At 41.3% G+C, this 20,698-nt stretch overlaps 1 protein-coding gene across 6 annotated transcripts in view; it reads right to left on the bottom strand.

Annotated features, from left to right (window-relative positions):
• Nucleotides 1–20,698, bottom strand: part of LOC5566444 (histone-lysine N-methyltransferase 2D) — a 106,631-nt gene that overhangs the window by 68,327 nt on the left and 17,606 nt on the right. For 4 of the 6 annotated variants that reach the window (XM_021852560.1, XM_021852565.1, XM_021852566.1 and 1 more), the window contains exons 2-8: nucleotides 20,139–20,541; nucleotides 19,587–20,078; nucleotides 19,272–19,518; nucleotides 13,551–16,484; nucleotides 9,221–9,777; nucleotides 8,478–8,818; nucleotides 7,789–7,991 (exon numbers count right to left, since the gene is read on the bottom strand). In XM_021852560.1, coding sequence (XP_021708252.1) covers nucleotides 7,789–7,991; nucleotides 8,478–8,818; nucleotides 9,221–9,777; nucleotides 13,551–16,484; nucleotides 19,272–19,518; nucleotides 19,587–20,078; nucleotides 20,139–20,541 — 5,177 coding nt within the window. The remainder of the gene's footprint in view (nucleotides 1–7,788; nucleotides 7,992–8,477; nucleotides 8,819–9,220; nucleotides 9,778–13,550; nucleotides 16,485–19,271; nucleotides 19,519–19,586; nucleotides 20,079–20,138; nucleotides 20,542–20,698) is intronic. The other 2 variants (XM_021852563.1, XM_021852561.1) reach the window with 2 other exon arrangements.

The following is a 20,698-nucleotide window of genomic DNA, read 5'->3' as shown; positions in this document are numbered from 1 at the left end:
TGACGGAATTCCAGGTGTATTTTTTCCGAAGGGCGTTGTTTACGTTTTTAGTCATCATCTCTTGTAGGCTGACGACTATAGGAGGGTTGTCTAGCAAAAGATGGCACAATTCGGTGTGGTTACACCACAAACCACGGATGTTCCACTGGAAGAACAGCATCCTTGTCTCTGGCTCGTGGCTGCATGCACTGCGCGTTTCACTTAGGCTTTCGTCGTCGAGGGATGAATTATTGGGATATTCCAGTCCGTTGACACTTGGTTGAGCTGTATTGTTGAAAGATTGGATGTGGGTTGACAGGTCATAAGGCACTATTGAATTGATACTTGCCGGTAGGGTTTGGTGGTCCACGTCGATTGCCGCCGGAGGCTCATCGGGATGAACCGGTACATCTCCGGTCAGGGTCGACGTGGGAGGCCTCGCACTTGGCGATTCATAACATCCGAATATTTGGGTCTTGCTGGTGGATGGTTTAACGCTGATGTTTCGGAAATGGTCGTATGCAGTACTGTTGATTTTCGCAGAGTGTGGTAGAACTTTTAGAGTGTTAATCCTCATGGTCGAACTGAGAGCTTGGTGTTCAACAGGCTGGATAGAAACGTCTTGGATCACCTTGCTTTGCAGTCTCGCTTCCTCTTCATGAAGTGAAGAGAATGCTACACTTTCATCATCTTCGAACCGCTTCAATGATAGCTTGTGTGTTGCTGGCATGGGATGAAGTCGTAGTTCGTGAGAGTAGTCCGGGAAAGTTTTGCGGTCGATCTCGAAATGGTTCATTCCGTTAGGTTTTGGTTGAGCTGTATTGTTGAAAGATTGGATGTGGTCTGACTGGTCATAAGAAACTATTGTAGTGATACTTGCCGGTAGGGTTTGGTGGTCCACGTCGACTGCCGCCGGAGGCTCATCGGGTTGAACCGGAACATCTCCGGTCAGGGTCGACGTGGGAGGCCTCGCACTTGGCGATTCATAATTTCCGAATATTTGGGTCTTGCTGGTGGAAGGTATAACGCTGATGTGCCGGAACTGGTCGTATGCCGTACTGTTGATTTTCGCAGAGTGTGGTAGATCCTTTGGCTTGTTGTACATCACGGCCGGACTGAAAGCTTGGTGTTCAACAGGTTGGAGAAAGACGTCCTGGATCACCTTGCTTTGCAGTCTCGCTTCCTCTTCCGGAAGTGAAGAGAGTACTACACTTTCGTCATCTTCAAACCGCTTCAATGATTGCTTGCCTGTTGCTGGCGTGGGATGAAGTCGTAGTTCGTGAGAGTAATTCGGGAAGGTTATGCTCTTGTCCATTATCGTTGCGGGGTCAGAAAAATCGGTAGTCAGAGTATTTCTTTGTGTCTTTCGAGGCATTATTCGTCGATGTCGATAGGTTTGTTGCTTGTACTCGCCGGTACTGAGATTCGTTTACCCTTATGTTTGTCGGTATCAGTTGGAGAAATGTCGTAATGCCTTTTTCCACTTCTGCTCCGGGTTTGGACGTCGTAGGAAGGTCTACTACTGCAGCGGCTACCAGGAGGTTTTCCAGGTGGAACAGTGGATTCTTTATCTTTGCGGGATAAGCGGTTTGGCTTCAACAAACTAGATTGCGAGGAGGCAGGCGTTACTACCGGGGAATCCATTGCAGACTGTAGAGTTGCATGTTGTTCATCTTGAGTAGCGGAGGGCAGATCTTTGGGTTTTGGTTTCAGAATTTTCTTCAACGACTCAATTTCCTTGACGAGAGTGGCGACTTGTTGTTGCAATGATGCGATAAGTTGGTCTTTCATCGCCAACTCCTGTTGAATTTGATCCTGAACAACATTTTTGAAACCTTCTGTCCTTGATTCAAGGCTGCAAATACGCTTAGCTTCTGCGTGTGAGATGCGACGATCGATTTTCAATCTGATTATTTTTTCCTCTTCCTTAAATTTTGGGCAATCGCGAGATGACACCGAATGTCCACCCTTGCAGTGTAAACACTTTGGATCATTTTCGCACTGTTCTCCATCTAGAATGTCGTGAGATGTTGAGCACCGTAGACAGATTCCTGTTTGTTGACAGAACTTCCGTGAGTGGCCATAGTGACCGCAGTGAAAACACATCATAGGAGATGGATAGTACTGTCGGAGTGGAATTCGGAGTAGACCGAAGTAGACATATTCCGGCAGTATAGTACCACTGATCGATAGGACTAGTAGCGGAGTATTTATGAGCTTCCCGTTAATTCGTTTCTTAATCCGGCGTACTGTGTGGACTCCTTGCGATTCCAGTTCTTTTTGTATTTTTTCTTCGTCAACGTTGATAGTGTCGGGTTCGAAAACTACTCCCTGCACAGTGTTGAGGGTGGGGTGGGCAATAATTTCGATATCGGAGCCATCTGATAATTTGGTAATTTTCGTGAGCTTTTCGGCAATGCTTCTAGAGCTGGTCCGGAGTAAATACCGAGAACCCCTTCCTTCTCGGGTCGTCTCAATTGAACTAGCTTCCTTCACACCAATTACTTGTCGGATAGATGCGCCAACGACGAAAGGATTTGGCAGAGCTGCGTTTTGATTTCGTTCATTTTCACTAACGTTCGATTTATCTAGCTTACGGCGCAGAACAAACACCATAACTTGACCAATATCGTCTGATCCGAGCATCCATTGAGGCACATTGCTCCTACTGTGCTGTTCGAATATGCCACCCCGAGGGGCGGTTGCGCTACTGGCCATAAGGCCGTAGCTAGCTGGCGACTAACACTTAATAGCTTTCAGTTTAACGACACTGCACTTGAACGAAATAGATCCTAATGTGGATACAACCTATCACTCGGATTTTTATTGCGTTGTTGTCTATAGCGAATGTGAGACGGTGTAGGTACTTCGACAATGGCGACTCTAGTCGCGTGATATTAACACAATGTTTTTAATGTTATTTCACTATGTTGAGGCCAAAAATCACATAAACTTCACTTCTCCGGCATGTGATTTGGTGTTGGTTTCACTTAAATAAAGTATAACGATGAGTTTGTAGCTTATAACAGCAGAATTAGCAAAAATATAAACGGGAGCAATCCGCGCGTGCTCTTATACGAATGTATCCCGAATACGAATTGACGTGCTTTATGGCCCTGATGATATAATATCTTATTCATCATCAGTCTAATCTTTGGCTGTCCACTTTCTGCCATTCATGAACATGCATTAAGCCTGAAAATGTCTGTTCCATAGGTAGCAATCCAATAACTACGGAATATTTCTGTAGAATTACGCCCAAGAAATATTAGTGAGAAGTTCAAAGCAAAGCTTCCTGAAGTATACATTTATTAACCTTCCAGTCGTCGCGCGGTTTGCCACCGTCAGAACTACCACGCTGCTGTTGTGAACGAAAAGCGAGGTTTTTCAACAGTGTTGTACAAAATACAACAGCGCGACGACTGAAGTGTTAAGACGAGGAAGAATAGATATATCAAAGTCTTGTTTTCCAACTTGGTGTGTCAGTGAATCATCGATTTGTTTTCTGCGAGAAGTAACGTACAAATAAATTGCCAGATTGTCCGGACGTTTCGGTCGTTTTACTGGCCTACGACCATCTTTTGCGGACTCGAAAATATATTTTTTAACATTTAGATCACATCAAAAACATAAAATTAACACCTTACAATCTTCTAGCCGTTTGTTTACAGTTGGACGGCCATAACTTTTACAAACATCATAATACATAAATTTCTACATACAACATACATACAAATATCTTCTGGTCATATGTTGGTAATAGATTTAAGCTTAGTTATAATAGAGTTGTACGCCATCTTAAAATTGGCAGAGTCTTTCTGTTTGTTTACAACATTATCATCGCCTCGTATCTTAATGTGAAAATTTTCTGCTATTAATCTAGTGTAGCTATTTGTAACTTTGTCAAGTATTTTTGTCTTGTCAAAGTCGAAAATATGTCCATCTTCTATAGTGTGTTGTGACAATCCTGTACCAGATATGTTTTTTGTTTTCACATTATACTTATGTTGATTTAGACGTTTACACAAAAATTGACTTGTTTCACCAACGTACGATTTTTCACATGCACCACAAGGAATCTCATATACTACATTTATGTTTTTGTCTTTAGATATTTTGTCTTTAGTTTTTGGAAATAGTACATCTTTAATTTCGTCAACTGGTTTATAAGCCACCTTAAAGTCGTGTTGTCTTAGATATCTAGATAGCTTTTCACCTAGTCCTTCAATATTCTTGTTGTGTAGTCTTTCTCTAGTAACTTTTTCTACAAGGAAACACGGGTAGTTGTTTCCTGTGAGAATTTGTTTAACCGTTTTCAACGTGTTTACCCGATACTTAGCATGAGTTAACTTTAAGGCTCTGTCTACTAGTGATATTATTGTATTGTTTTTGTGTATGAAAGGACTAACAGAGGTAAAATCTAAATATCTACCATCTGCATCTTTCGGGAACCACTCCGTTGTGATTGTGTTGTCTGCCAATTTTAAGACGTCGTACAACTCTATTATAACTAAGCTTAAATCTATTACCAACACATGACCAGAAGATATTTGTATGTATTTTGTATGTAGAAATTTATGTATTATGATGTTTGTAAAAGTTATGGCCGTCCAACTGTAAACAAACGGCTAGAAGATTGTAAGGTGTTAATTGTATGTATTTGATGTGATCTAAATGTTAAAAAATATATTTTCGAGTCCGCAGAAGGTGGTCGTAGGCCAGTAAAACGACCGAAACGTCCGGACAATCTGGCAATTTATTTGTACGTTACTTCTCGCCGAAAACAAATCGATGATTCACTGACACATCAATTCGCGGCGATTGAACCATTGATATCATCATTTTCCAACTTGGGTAATCACAGAAAATTGACTCGCTGAAAGGTGCATTTTTCAGTTAGTTTTCTGAGATTTTTTTTAAGGCACTCTGTGCACGTGGCCACTACTGTGCCGGAATCAATTGATCTGTAGCTTCTTTACCGATACAGATCTATTTTCAACTTATCTATATTTACATCTACTTTCACTCTCTCCTACTCTTTTACTCTCACACCGAGCAGGTAGGAGAGAGCTTTGCTGTTAGTGAGGCTAGCTGCCTGCGAAGAGGGTCAGTTTGGTGACGGAGGATGGATGTGCTTCCCAAAGCACGGTCCTCCGTGAGGCATCTTCTGGTGGCTGGACGGTTTTTTTTGTGGAGGGGCTGGGAATCGAACCCATGACCTTCCGCTTTATGAAGCGAAAGCGTAACCTCAAGGCTACAGACCCCCCAAAGTTTTGTGAGATGACCGGGAATCTGTCGGCTCTTGGTTGGGAAACGTGGGTCTAGAGCTTATTGTACCCTATCTGTTCTCTACAGCCATGGAAGGAAATAAAACAAGTTATTTCGACAAATAATTCTTATAGCTTTTTTATACTTCCGCCTAGAATTTAATCAAATAACTTAATGTGGATTTCTATCCGTTGCCAGTGTGGCCCAGTGAACCACGTATCGTATAAGAATGTGCGCCTAAAATCACACCCTAAACCACAAAATCAGAATCGCGCAATATGCCAAATCAAAATGAATAAATGTTAACAGAAATAATATATAATTCTATACTACGATTCGTTATCGACACACTTTGTTGACAACAAACCATGCCGTAAATAGTATAATCTAGAATCACGTCAAGTTGTATAAACTGACAGATCATATATCAATCCCGACTAATATCAAATGAAATCGCTATAACTTAGCAAAACTTGCCACCCAAGGTTGGTATGTTCTGGCGGTGGGCTTCAAAGAATAACAAAGCGTGTGTCGCAGTATAGGAAACTTGCTTTCATATTGGCAAATAATCACCACTCAGCCAAGAAGTAATTGATAGTGTAGTGGTATAGTAACAGGTTAGGGATTCAAAGGTTGTGTGTTCAAGACTGGATGAAAACTTTCATTTTATTTTCAACGACATTTTGTGGCATCATATTGCTGACCATGCAAAGTCTGAAAAAGTCGTGCGAAGTGCGTATATGGCCTCCACTTTGGTATGTATATAGCCTTTTCATGCATTTTATAGAATGATTTGATTCATATAGAATGATGTATAGCAAAAATTATACCAACTAAAATGTTGAGTGGGGGGTTTCTCGGGAAAGATGTTCCGGTTACTTCTGCTCCAAAATAGCATTATAATTAGACGCTCGATGCCTAGAAGACCCATAAACGGCCACAAACAGGCATATATTTTAAATATAATATATTTTTTCCCTTCTAGGGCAATCTGAAACGAATTAAATTTAAAAACAAATTGGAGAACTCCGGGGTAACATTGATCAGTTTTTATGATATCTCTTAAATATTTTTTTCAAAAATGCAAATGTTGTGAGTTTTATATTTTTAAAACAAGTACTGCCACCCATAGCACTTGACTGTATACTGTATTATGTTTTTTGAAAGATTTGAGCATGTTTAAAAAATGTTTTATGTGATGCATGTTTAAAAAATGTTTTATGTGATCTTACACAGTTTTACAAACGGACTTCAACGTCTGTTATCTGTGCTTAAATAGTTGCAGTCAACCACTTTCTTCCCGGTGTCTATATTTCAATTTTCATTTTTTTGTCCTTCATATGCGAACCACTCTAGAATCAGGACGCAATGTCGAACATGAGATGCGTCCATGCTTTTCCACGTTGGTCTTCAATGGTTCGTTGGTGTGCTAAAAAAAACAATTTCCCTTCCAAGTTTCTGAGGGCGATGGGTTTAGTCTAAACAGCCTGACTTATGTATTCGAAGAGCTTCTCCTTATTGGCATTACGTACTCACTGGGACAAATGCTTCTCAGCTTAGTGTTCACTGCGCACTTCCACAGTTATTAACTGAGAGCTTTCTTTGTCAAAGTTGCCATTTTCACATTCGTTTATTGTGTGGAAGGTACGATGATACTTTTATGCCCAGCGAAGTCAAGGAAATTTCCTGGACCGACCGGGAATCAAACCCAGACATCTTCAGCATGGCTCTGCTTTGTAGCCGCGGACACTCGGCTATGGAAGGCCCCTATATTCGTAAAGCTATGACTGTTATAGACAATTTGAGTAAAACGTGACAAATATTTAAAAATACTTAATTCAAACAACTTTCATTGCATTCAATTCATAAGCTTTTTACAATATATTTGCATCCGTAGGCGCCCGTCATTATTACACATACACATCCAAAATTATACTTAAACATATTTTAATCGAGCTCGACGGTACATAGGGGGAAGTCTATTCAAATGCGATACTCGTGTATTAGCTATCGATACAAAATCAAAACGGAAACGAAAACGCAGACAGGTGATGTTGTGAGAATTCAATTCAGACATGACAAAAAACATAAGAATATACTCCTTAGTTTTATTTATACAGGAATCTAATTTAGCTCGACCAGAGTTACGAAAGGAAAGTGTTTATTTGTTTCATACGTGTTAGTCACAAAACGACGGATGAATGAAAACAAAACAAAACATATGTAGAACATGAAATCAGCCGGTTAATGGAAACAATAAAGTAGGCAAAAGGAGAATTTGAAAGTGGTGAGTTAAAGTAAAATGGAACAAAAAAAAACAAATGCAATGGGAAAATCCGATATGTTACATGAACGAAGTATATGAGATGATCCTGATCGACTGAACCTTTTTATGTTTCTATCTTATTAACCCAAAAAAAATGTATTGCTTGCTGAATCTGAAGTTTTACTTATTGGAATTCCCTTACTTTGATCGCGTTTGTATCGTTGAACCGAATAAATAATAAACAATAAAAATAAATAGTAGAAGTGATCAAGTACCTGTTGTGATTTCTTGATCCGGATGGCAGATCGGTTGTCCCGAGCCTTTTGGAGATAGGGCTGTTTTTGTTCAGTTGACAGCAGTCGCCATCGTTTGAAAATCTGTTTACAGCGGTCACTCCAGTTCGGGTACTCTAGCTTCAGTTCCTGATGTTCCGTATTGCAGTACAGAACCGACGAAATAGTGGCCAACAATCCGAGTGCTGTGGAATGGAAGATACAAAAAGCGATAAAACAAACAGTTTACATAACGAAATGTAACAGGAAAATGAGAGAAATATAGCTCAGGGTGGCCATAGAGAATCAGTTTAGAAATTTCCGCATTTTTCCCGTATGACTGCTGCGTTTCCTAGAATTTTATGAAACGCTTCAAATCGTGTATTCTTCTTAATACGAGAAATGTAATGAATGAGTGTGTAAAATAGAAACTTTAAAGAACACATGCTAGGAAAATGAGACCAAAGAGGACTAGAGTATTTTGTGGCGATATTTTTTCGAATCTGCGAAAAATCTTCACAAATTTTAAAATCCTCGGGGAGTTTATAGGGTGATTCTTCCGCAAAGAGCTTTCAAAAACACGTTAAATTAGTTCAGAGCAATAAATTCCCAATGGTTTGCAATACCCCAAGTTTTCCCGCATTTCCCCGAGTTTGTGGCCACCCTGATAGCTGCCGTTACGAACAACTCACGTTCATCTAATCGCATGCGTTCGGACATTTTCTGAGCCGCTGAAATGGTTCCAATGTTTTCGTCGATAGCCCCCATGGATGCGGTCATTTCCGCTCCGGATGGTCCCATTCCCATTGGAGGGCCCGATGGGATAGCCGTCATCAGCGGCAACCCGGTTCCGGTCGACATTTGCTGTCCAGTGGGGGTCCATTGGGATTGTACCGGACCTGGTCCTGCGGATGGTGGCATTTGCGATGGTTGCTGCTGCTGCTGTTGTGGGGGAAGAACCCCTGGAATGACTTGTTGTGTTACGATCTGTTGCGGCTGTTGCTGCATTGGATCACCCATACTGAATTGATTCCTGTTGTGAGTGGAAAGATAGTTTAGAAAATGTGTGCGTACAAAGTGAGGGACCGTGCAAACGAAAGCGAAGAAAAACTATAAAACATAATAGCCAATTTTGTAACTGGGCGCTTCCAATTTGTAGGGGTAGGGTAGGAATGGTAGTGAATGCAAATGATTTTTGTTTTGGTAAGTTGGCACGCGTGAATCGGATATTAATTCCATTTTTTTATGTGAATCGAAAGCAGATTGTTGCAATTAAAGATGGATGTAAGGATTGCTGATTATGCTGCGTTTCGATAGTTGCGGGGCAGTGCAGTTAGTACGTGATATTAAATGGAATTTTAGCTGTGGAACTGAAAAAGGTACTCTAGAATAAAGTCAGCGTAAGAGTTGTCATTTCAGCACACTCCATTCCTACCTTTGTGGAAGGAAATTATTAGAGTAATACCCTCGATTGAGCTGCTGCTGTTGTTGTTGCTGTTGTACATGTTGCTGCTGAGGGTTCAGAATCATTGATTGCGGAGGTTGTTGAAGTTGAATCTGGCCCGATGGCTGTTGTAGCTGCTGGGGTGGAATCATCGGTAAATGCGGCTGTGGAGTGGTCGGCGCCGATAGGGACTGAATCGGTGTACCGGGAGTTCCAGGTTGCTGCTGAAGTGGCGAAGGCTGTTGAATCATCATGTTCGGGCCCATCGATTGATGCTGAGGAGATTGCTGAATATGAGGCGACTGCATGCCCATTTGATTCATCAGTGGAGTCTGTGGGGATTGCATTCCCATATTGACCTGCATGGATGGGTCCACAATCATCGGCTGGCTTGTGGGAGTTGAGGGCTGTTGCTGTAGCCCCATTACGGGATTGTTCAGATATCGTTGTGGTACGGCTTTCTTCGTTACATCGATGCTGTGCGAAGGAGTGGACGTACTCGATGTGTACGGAGTCATCGAATTGGCAAACAGCGATTCTTGAGATTCCTGAAATGTTTAGAAGCGTGATGTTTAGAAAAAGTAATGAACAATGTAAATCAACAGATTTCACCACGCTCGTCTTTGGGATTGGCAACCCTCTCTCAGTATGTTATTAAAACTTCGTGGGCGTGAAATTTTTACCTTTATAAGCTACACCAGTGGTCACCAAACTGCGGCCCGCGGGCCGCATGCGGCCCTCGAGAGCGTTTTGTGCGGCCCGCGAACAAATTTTGGATAGCAATGTGAAGTGGCCCGCAAGTACCGTCGTGCGGGGTGACATTGGTCCATAAGGGTGACTTTGAGCCAATATTTTTACAGCAAGCTAATGGCAGAATAATGAAAACAATGTGTCAAGCTTCCAGATTACGTTACAAATAACCAATAGATGATCATAGATTTTTTTTTTGACGTTCTTACTAGCCATAAGATGCATGGAAAGAGGCGGTCAAAGTCACCCCCTAGGCACAATTGTGCTTATTCTGCGCGGCGTGTGAGGTGAGACGAGTCGAATGAGGTGACAATTGTCGACTCGCTCCCATTTGATTAACATTAGTCGTCTCACGTCACTCGAGGTGAGAGCGACTCGTCTCGACTCACACGCCGCGCAGAATAAGCACAAATGTCACCCCGCACGGCGGTAGTGAATTATTGATAACAACGGCTGAATTTTTATGTTCTTGCCACCGACTACTAAAATTACGGTCCATTCGTCTGCTTTTATACATGGCCAACAATTGATTGACGAGCAGGAAATAATGAGGTATGGACTGCGTTTATTTGCTCAGGAATAGCTTGATTTTTTTCTAACATCCCAAAATTCCTCAAATCTCACAGTTATTTCGAATCAAAACAAAAATGTATCGGCAGACTAAGGGCTTCAAAGTAGCCTCAAACTTCCAAAAATTTCTTCACTTCCCAGAACCGTTCAGCGTTTATGGCTTTACAATGTATCCTAGTCTTCAAAAAAAGACCGGACACCTCAGAAATTTCTCATAAATGTATTAGGTAGGTTTTAAGCTTTGGCTTATTTGAAAATATTTAAAGATTTACAAAATTGAAGGAATCATTGATATTTATGTGAATTAAGATATTTCATGTCATCTACTTTGCCTGAAATTCCATAAATCTTCCTGTTTATAAAAACAGAAATCTTTATAGCCACATAAAAAGTCGTTCAAATGAATCCTCACCAGTGTTGCAAATGTGATGAAATAAAAAAACATCATCTTCCACAATAATCACTCCTACTTTTCTTCGGTCGAAAACCGTTTTTCATTCCCTAATACGCCAGAAAAAGAAAGTGGGCCGTGGAATCGAACGAATAGGATTCAATCGAAAGTTGGATCCGCCGTAAACAAGACAAAGGGTGTTCAACTCTGCCCGAATGGTCGGTGTTTCATCATCGACGAAAGTTTTCATGACTAACTTCAATTCAAAATAGTTAATAACGATGTTAGTTCCTTCTGATCCCCTTTCTTAAAGAAGGAGGCGTTTGTTGTATATTCGCTAGCTACGCGCCAAATAACGAATTCCATCACAGAACTGCTTGTATTGGAAATTGAACCCGCTTTCCTCATTGTTCTACAATAGCCCTGTTAGTAAGCGCGTGGACTTGACGATTTAGAGATCGCGTTTTAACGTTTTTGCGTTTTTTTGTTTGTGCTTTATTTTTATATTTTTCCAACAAAGCTTATAATCTGTCGACGATAAGATTGATATTTTTGTCAGCACAGAGCTCCCGAATGAAGATTCTACCATAGCGAAGGAAACTTATTTGTTCGTCATGACGCAAAGCCTATGTGACGGATTACTGCAGCAAATAGTCATCCAACGCTTGAATGACAGACGATTCTTTCTTCAGCTTCGTCGCAGACTTTTTCCATTTGACGGCAAAGATTGTCTACCCTGATCCTCACATAACTTGCGGCCCGTGTCATGTTTTGAAATCATTGAAGTGGCCCGTCCAAGCAGTTAGGCTGAGGACCACTGAGCTACACTCTAAAAAAATCCAAACGTCATTGCTACGTGAAAAATCACGTAGATCATTCCAAATTCATTTTACCTCCACTTCACCTGACTAAGATAAAGATCACTAAACCATTCATAACCACCAAAAAGTGACTCGGTAATGTTTACTGAGGTTACCTATCGCGCTTACGTGGAATTCACGTAGGTGCCTGAGTTCATTTTGACATTTGCATAGTGTACGTACATTCGGTGTTAAACTCAAATCCTAAGATGGCGCCCGCTTGATTTTTGAAGAACTTCAAAAGCTGCTGCTGCTTTAAACACTGTGTAAGATTGATTTCAAGGTAAATATGCTTTGAATACCGAAGAATCCCTGCATTACTTCATATTTTATACGTTATTTATAACCTCTATCAATTATAGCACGCGAAGGCTACAACGAGGCAGACCAAACTCACAAAATTGGGGGAAACAGGATTCAAAATGCTCAGATTGACAATAAAAATATCACAATCTTTTAAGTTTGTTTACATTGAGAATTAGTTTTCTTCCAAGGCCTATCAGAAATAAGATTGGTCTTTATTACAGTTAAATTTAATGCAAAACCATCTAGGTCCTATTGAAACGCTTCGTAAAGGCTACCGGAAAATCCACGTAGCTCTTACGTATGGACCTATGCACGGGTTCATTATTTGACGTTTTAGCGGTGCCGTATTATTTACGTGACTATGGCAACGAGTGAATTCGGCACCGCTCAAACGTCAAATTCGTGAACTCGTGCATCGGTCCATAGCGCCGGTGGAATGGACGAAGTTCAAAAGTTCATGCGTTCATTCTGGGCTACCTATGATTAACGTAAGAGCTACGTGAAAAGTGCAATGGAAAAAAACCACATATGTTTTCACGTAACAATGACGTTTGGATTATTTTGAGTGTACCGATAATTCAACTACCGTAATCCGGGGTGACATTGATCAGTTTTTTTAGATATTTCTTAATAAAATCATTTGAAAATGAAAATGTTGCATGTTTTATATTTTTAAAACCAGTACTGGCACCTATCGCTCGTGACTACATACTGCATTTTGTTTTCTGAAAGATTTGACTATGTTTAAAAAAATGATTTAGGTGGTTTTTTATTCAGCTGATATGGGGTAACATTGATCACCCATGAACATAACGATCGCTTATATTGAAAATGTCATTACTTAGGGCTCATTCATTTATTTCATAACGCTGAAGTTGGCCTTTTTGGACACCCACCCACTCCCTTGTAATGTTTTTTGAATGAATATTATACAATTTTTGTATGGGCCGTAACATGGTTGGAGCTCCCACCCACCCCCTCCAGCGTTAATTTGTGAATGGGCCCTTACTAAAATCATGGTCCCTGAAGCCGAATATGACGGCCAAACTCTTACAAGTCATTTACTTTTTGAGTTATTGCAAAATTATCAACACTTTGAATTGTGGAATACGCCTAAAGGTAGACAATTTCCTAAGGAAATTTTGCATTCTTCAGAGCACTTTGTGAATTATGCTTAACTAAACATATTTATGAAATTTTTTGACAACGAAATCAGCGATGTAATTTTAAGTAACAATCGCATTTCTTTTGTTCATATCGTTTTTAGAACTCATGCCAAACAACCTTACGCCAAATGGCTGTGCCAAATGACCCATTCCCATATTATAGTGTATTTTCACACAAAAATGGGCATCCACAAAGTTTCAGGACACCCTAAGAGAGTGCTGCCAACCGCTGATCGAGTTGACGTGAAATCCATCAATTATATCATCCAAAAACTCACCTGCGATTCATCCGTCAGAACGTTCTTGAAGATCTCCTCCACGTCTTTGCAGTCCAAGTTGTCCAAATTGAAATCCGAGTTCAAAATGTCGTTCAACTCATTTTTGCTCGGCTTGTTCAATCCATCGCCCAGTTCTCCGTCGGCCGTCAACTCCTCGAGGGCCACCGAAGTCTTCGTTAGCTCTTCGTCGTTGTTGATGATGCTGTTAACGAAATCCTCCTCAATCAAATCGTTCGGGAATCCTAGGTCTTTAAGTGCTTCCGAATCACTGTTGTCGTCTTCTTCGGTTTTTATAGCTCCCGTTCCGTTGTCGCTGGATGCTGACAGTCCTCCAGCTGTAGATTGCAATAGTTTGGTCTGCGACTGAGCTTGCTCGATACTCTGCTGCAAAGCTTTCTGCTCCTGCAGCTGTATCTGTTCTTCTTTGATTTTCATTTCTTCTACATATTTCAATTCAGCAGGTGTCAATTTGATAGTTTTATCTTCTGAAACGTCACTTTTTACGTCGTCATCGCTTTCTTGCGCTTCAAATTTCACAGGAGGAGCATTAGAACTCAACAAAGATCGCCCAAAGAAAGCGTCTTGGAGAATAGTTGGATAGATTTCGATTAGCTTATTCTTCTGCTTGCGTCTTATTGGCTTCTTTTTGGGTTTAACTTCAGGAGCAATCTCATCTCCGGTTTGAGGAACAAGCCCATCGACTAATTCATCGTCGTCTTTTCCATCCTTCGTACGGACGGTTCGATTGCGTACGAAGAAACCTCCGATACCCAGCTTTTGTAGATTTCTTTGCCGCTTTTTCCTCAACACTACAATACCTTGTTCGTTAGTGCACAGAGCGAATCCTTCAGGAGGGGTGGGATCGTTCCAGACCATTCCATCTTTGTAGATTTCGGCTTCCTCTTTGGGATCTAATGGTTCGACTTTGACGTCGTCGAAGGAATTATCCAAACTACTTCCAGCTATGACAGACTCAATCGCGGCCATTATGCCGTCATCTTTATCTTTGGAAGGAGGTTCTATTTGCATTTTCGGTTTCCGTTTGCCACGCTTTCCAAATTCTGCCTGCAGAGATTTTATTTGGTGCAAACCATGCTCACTAAGATAAACTCCATCCAAGTAATGGTTTCCTTCCAGAGCGAGTGGAATGATTTTCTCTTCTGGTTTCGGGGTCGATTTCGGAGTAGGAATGGGTGCAGGCAAGGCTTTTTTCTTGGGCACCAAATGCGGCGGCGGTTGATCCATTGGACGACAAAGGGTACAGTTGTAACCCTCTTCGGCGCATCGTTCAGCGTCATTCTCGGTTTTAATTTGATCACATCCACAATGTAGCCATCGTTCACACGTGTTACACTGAATAATCAACTCTCCTTCGACGTACCCTTCAGCACAAACGGGACAATTCACTTGACTAGCACAAGGGCCACATTCAGAGTAATTATTTAGCCAGTTGCTATTGTGCCCAGGATTACTGGATCCACACTTCAAACAGATAGCACACCACTTGCACTTCCAGTTACCCTGAGGAACGTGTTCCAACGGAGGGTCCATACAATAAATGTGATAGGAAATGTCACAATCATCGCAAAGGATCAATCTGCCTTCGTCATTTCGTTGGCCACATCCTTCACAAATAGTACAATCGAGACAGCGCCAGCCTTTCTGCAAGATCACCTTCGTCACCTTGACATTGGTACAGTAGGGATGGTAACATTGGCCGCATTGGGTACAAGCTATCAAGCAACCCTCTTGATCGGTTCCAATTGCTCCACACATAACGCAAATGTCCTGTGTTAGAACGAATTTGTCCTTAGCAGAGCAAAGCACTAAACGGTTATCACCTCCAGGTTCTTCTTCTGAAGTCTTACTCGTGTAAACGTCGGCAGTTGGCCGCTGCAGTCCTAAACCGGGAACGCCAAAGATGCCACGCATTTTAGCTTTGGGACCACGCTTTCGACTGAAATCTGCCAAACGGGATTTCTTCTGGAAACCTTTCCCCGTGCCTTTCGGTCTAGAACTACTTCCGCTCAATGAAAGTCCGAGCCTCTTCTTGGCAATTTTGCTCGCCACGTATGGCTTTCCTTTGCCCAATCCAATGTCTCCAGAGGTGTTTCGTTCTCTTGGTTCCGGGTCCAGCTCCAATGGGTCCTCTAAACTTTCCATCGACGCAGACATGCTGTCATCATCAATACTGCTAGTCCTTCGCATGGCTGAAAATCGACCCGTATGAAAACTCGCTTTACACGGGTTGCACAAATACTCATAATCTGGATTGTTCTCCTTTTTCGCGTGATATACCGTCAGCTCTGCTTCCGGATCGCATGTGCTATGCACAAACTTATTGCACCCGCTACATTTGACCATTTCCCGATGAGCCGCCGCCCTATAAGCTCGATGACAAATTGGACACGAGAATCCCTTATTCCTTTGTTGGTAACACGAATCACAAACCGTATAGTGGGCATGCCATCGTGAAGAAGCTCCAGCCCCAGGTGTCCTTGAACCACAATCCGAACACACTCGGCAACATTTGCACTTCCAGCCGTATTTGGGAATCGAGGTCATCACCGGACGCAAGCAGCTGGCGTGATAGATTTTATCGCACTGCTCACAGCCCACGGTTCGACCCTCGCTCGAGTCAGGCACTCGGCATATCTGGCACTTTTTACACGAAGAACACTGCCAACCGGCGCGCACCCCCGGCAGCTGGGCCAACCCAACGCACTTCCCGTGGTAATGATCGCCGCAAATCGAACACATCATCAGGTTTCCGACGTCCCCCAGGCCGGAGCACTGCCGGCAGTTGATGTCGTCCGAACACACTAAAGGCACTTGTCCGAGATGTTCCTTGCAGAAGCAGTTGTACGATTGGATCACCTGGAACCCACCGGCTGCCGCGATGCACGGAAAGTGGAACGACTTCGGGCATGACATCTGGAATAGAAGATTAAGGTAAATCGTTAAACGACTGGCTCAATTATTTCAAAAGTTTAAATAAGTATAACAGTTCAAACTCATACAAAAGAAGCAGGCTATTTGACATATTTGGCATATTATATGCTATATCATATAATATGCTATGTCTTATAATATGCTATATCGACTCTCTACATCTCGATGTTCTACATCTCGATATCTCTCCCTATGTCGATGATTTCATAAGTCCCTTCAGTCTGCATACATTTTCACTCTCCATATCTCGATATCCTCCATATCTCGATATCTCCATATCTCGATGTGTTTCTGTTGGTTCTTCGTTCTCAATTTTCTCTCCGTAGGTCGATATGACCAATATCGAAGGTTACTAGACCAAAGTTATGGGATTCAAAACAAATTAGGATCGCAAAATGACGTCTGTTTGTGTATTACTTTCTTGGCAACGGAGTGTTTTTCGATCTAGTATTCATAAAAAAATTGTTCTTTGTCTCGATCTCTCCCTATCTCGATGGTCCCTTCGATATCGAGATGTGGAGAGGCGACTGTAATAGGTTAATTTGCATAAAGTCGAACTGGTCGAACTATTAGGAAAATAAGTGTAATTTGGCCTTGAGCTAAGTATGCTGTTTCGCTCAAGAAAAGTAAAGAAATTCCTTGACTGAAAGGGTCAAGAAATTTCCTACAGAGAGCCCCCTTTGAAGTGACATTTCTTCTCAACTGCGTACTGCGATCAGAAAAAAGTGATTTTCTTGACCATTTCTTGGGAGAAATTTTCCACGTATCGAGATAGGCGATTCCTTTTCTTGTCAGTAGCAAACCGGCCTTTGATTTGAAATAATTTCCAACTCTGTGAAACGTAGCTATAATAAGTAATTTGTCACAATTAACAATCCGCATAATTTTGAATTGTGTGAAAGAAGAGAGTCGTTTGGCATAACGTTTATTTGACGTAGGTACTTTGAAATCCAATGAAATGATTCATTCGGCGGCATAATAAATAATGACCTGGAATCTAAAAAAAATACTAAACAGGCTTGCGCTTTAGCTTGATTGCTCGCCCGTGATTGAAAACACCCTCAGTGTATAAGTACTGGTGATCTTCTATTTTTAGGCGATAATGGTGCCTGCGACGTCAGAATGTAGACCAATGAGGGGAAGGGGAAGGAATTGTAGAATTATAGGTATAATTGTAGTAGCATTTATTTATATGGAACCCTAATTGAGCTTAAGAGGATCGATGAAAAACTCAGATAAGAAATTATTCGAAAAATCTTCGGAAGAGACTGCAGGAGTAAGCCTTGGATGACATACTGAAGAAATTCCAAAAGAAATATTTTAAACAAATTTCTGTTTAGAGCTCCTGAGAAATTATTTAAGAAATCGGTCGAATTTAGAAGTCGCGATAAGTTTTCTTTACAATAATTAAAAAAAACGAATTTCTTTGACACTTTATTGTACTTCTGGGAATTTTCTGAAGGAAATATGGAAGATATTCAGAGCTTAAAAACTGAAAAAAATGGTGCAAAAAATGCTAGAATAATCTCTGAAAAAAAACCTGGAAGGTTTTTTTTAAAGTAATTCCTGTGAAAGTTATGAAAGATATCAACGTTGAACTGCTGAGAGATTTTCTGGAGTACATTCAGGAGTAATTCGTCTAAGCATCCCTTAAAAAAAGTACTGAAGTCTCGTACGAATCTCTGAAGTTTCTGATATTTAAATGGGATTTTTCTGCAAGATTTTTTGCATGAATTCATTACTACATTGTCTTGATTACTTGAGGGTTTTTTCCATTAAGTTTCATGATATTCTAGTTCATTCCAGTACTCTGCAATTTTTCTAGTGCTGTTTTAATTATAATAGCAAGATTTATTAATTTCATTCCTTCAAGTTTTTCGTGAGAAATTTAAATTTAGTACGAACAGTAAGTTTTTCCGTAATTCACATCGGCATTTCGTTGATGATATCAGAAATGTTTAACCAGGATACCCCATACATTTGGGCGAGTTACTTCGAGAATTTTGAAATGTTTCCAGAAACTCTTTCAAGAACATTCTAAGAATATCTTCCAGAAATGTCAGTTAGAATTTCTACAGGGTTCCTAAGAAATATTCTCGTAGAAAAAAAAATGAAGCAATTTTTCGAAAATTTTCTACAAGCCATGGAAAAAGCTCTGGAGACATTATTTATTTAATTCCCCGGATAATTGATTCGAAAAATGTAGAAAAGTTGCATTAGAGACCAACTAACGAGAAAATATTGTAGAACAATGTTGTTTTATTTCCTTTTCTTGTATATCTCAATTACTATGCCAAATGACCCTTGCTTTTTCAAAACCAACTCATGAAACTAGAAAATGCCATAAAAAATCTGACACTTAGGACATGTACGCTTAAACGAAGTTACTCAATTCTTCTGGACCAACATATAATGTGTGTAATTTCAATGCATTTAAAAAAAACTGCTCTTTTATTGATTCTACTTTTTCGCAAAGCAAATGACACATGAAGGTGCTTCGCATTATGAAGCATCTTGATGTGACATGAAACTTGTAAAATTAAAGTATAAATCAGCATCGATTTTTCAACATTAATTTGTGAAAATTACACACAAATGTAAACCAACACATTTGTGTGTAATTTTTACAAATGTTGAAAAATCGATTTTGTGCTGATTTATACTTTAATTTTACAAGTTTTATGTCACATTAAGATGCTTCATAATGCGAAGCACCTTTTGAAATGAGAAAAGCTTTCACGATATGCACTATCGTGATCGGGTACCTACCTTACACGATAAACTCGCGCCGTATCTCGTACAGAAGTAGCACTTCTTGTTTAAGCTCTGTGCAACCACCACTTCCAGATTGCTCAATGTTCCGGAGATGGCATCGCGACCGACACCGAACGACCAGATTGCACACGATCGATGGATGTAGAAATATCCACCGTCATTGATGTTGCTGAATTCGATCGGTTCGGCGTGACCAATCTTCTCCAGCTCATCCACATACTCCGCCGTGATTACTGGATTCCTGTTGAAATGAAAGAAAAGCATTGGGAATAAATCTTATTGAAATCTTCCTCTTCGATTGCAACTCACTTGCACTTGTTCAACCCCTTCTGTCTTTTGTTACTGCTCAACAGGGGCGGAACTCCAAGTACGATGCCCGTCTTTGGGCTCTCACTGGGACTCACGATAGGACTTTTCTCTTCCTGGGATTGCAGTGCGGCTGCCACCGCTACCTGTGCATCGTCCTTGACCTCTATGCGTAGCATTTCGCCCTGGCCCAGTTGGCTGCGTTCGCCCAGGTTGCACAATGCACACATCTTGCCGGTATATTTCTCCGGGAAGTACGGCGACTCTTCCGGAGCGGGCATCAACAGGGCCGGATCGATTTCCATCTCTGCCGTGGGAGTTGATGCCACCGAGCTGTTAGCCGTGCTGGCGGTCGGTGTTTCGTCTCCCGGGGATGGCAACAGTAAAGGTGTTAAACCACTAGAAGAGGACATTCCGTCCCCTCCCAAACCGGACAAGGTTGTGTCAGTTTTCCTTTTAGGAATACTACCACGAACTACATTAGTACTCTTAAATCTAAAATTTTGGGGCTAGACTAATTAGGAACACTAAACTGGCTAATGGGGACAAAATTACCTTTTGATGACTTTCGAATCCAAGCTGGATCCGGTAAGAACTCCACCGCTGAATTTCAGTGTCGGTCCGGAGAGAGACGGAGGTCCTCCGGAGCCACTGCCACTACCGGATGGGTTTGTCGACATTTTCAATGTCGGTAGTAAGTCCTTCTTGGGACGTCCAGGCCCGCGACGAAGCGCCGCAGCCGATGGTTTCCCTCCACCAAGACCGAATCGCCCTGCTAGAGGGATCGTAATCGGACGCACTAACGGACCGGATGATTCCGGTTGAGATTGCTGCTGTTTTTGAAGTTGCTGAAAACCGCTACTATTGGCGGCTGTTATCTGAAGCGGCAACTCCAGAGATTCGCCTATCAAGGACGTCTGACAAGCGTTTGGTGTAGTGGTCGGATCCAAAATAGCATCTAGATTGGGAAAAGAATATTGATATTATTGAGATTATTCAGATAGTTGTGATAAAAAATATACTAATGCAATTTTGTGATAAATATTATATTTATAATAAGACTAGTAAAAAAGGTAAAGTATTCATTGTGATTATATATTTCTTGCGCCAGTTTT

This window comes from Aedes aegypti, chromosome 3 (genome assembly GCF_002204515.2).
Source record: "Aedes aegypti strain LVP_AGWG chromosome 3, AaegL5.0 Primary Assembly, whole genome shotgun sequence".
Lineage (NCBI taxonomy): Eukaryota > Metazoa > Arthropoda > Insecta > Diptera > Culicidae > Aedes > Aedes aegypti.
Note: the sequence above shows the minus strand (reverse complement) of the source record. Positions and strands in the feature narration are given on the sequence as shown.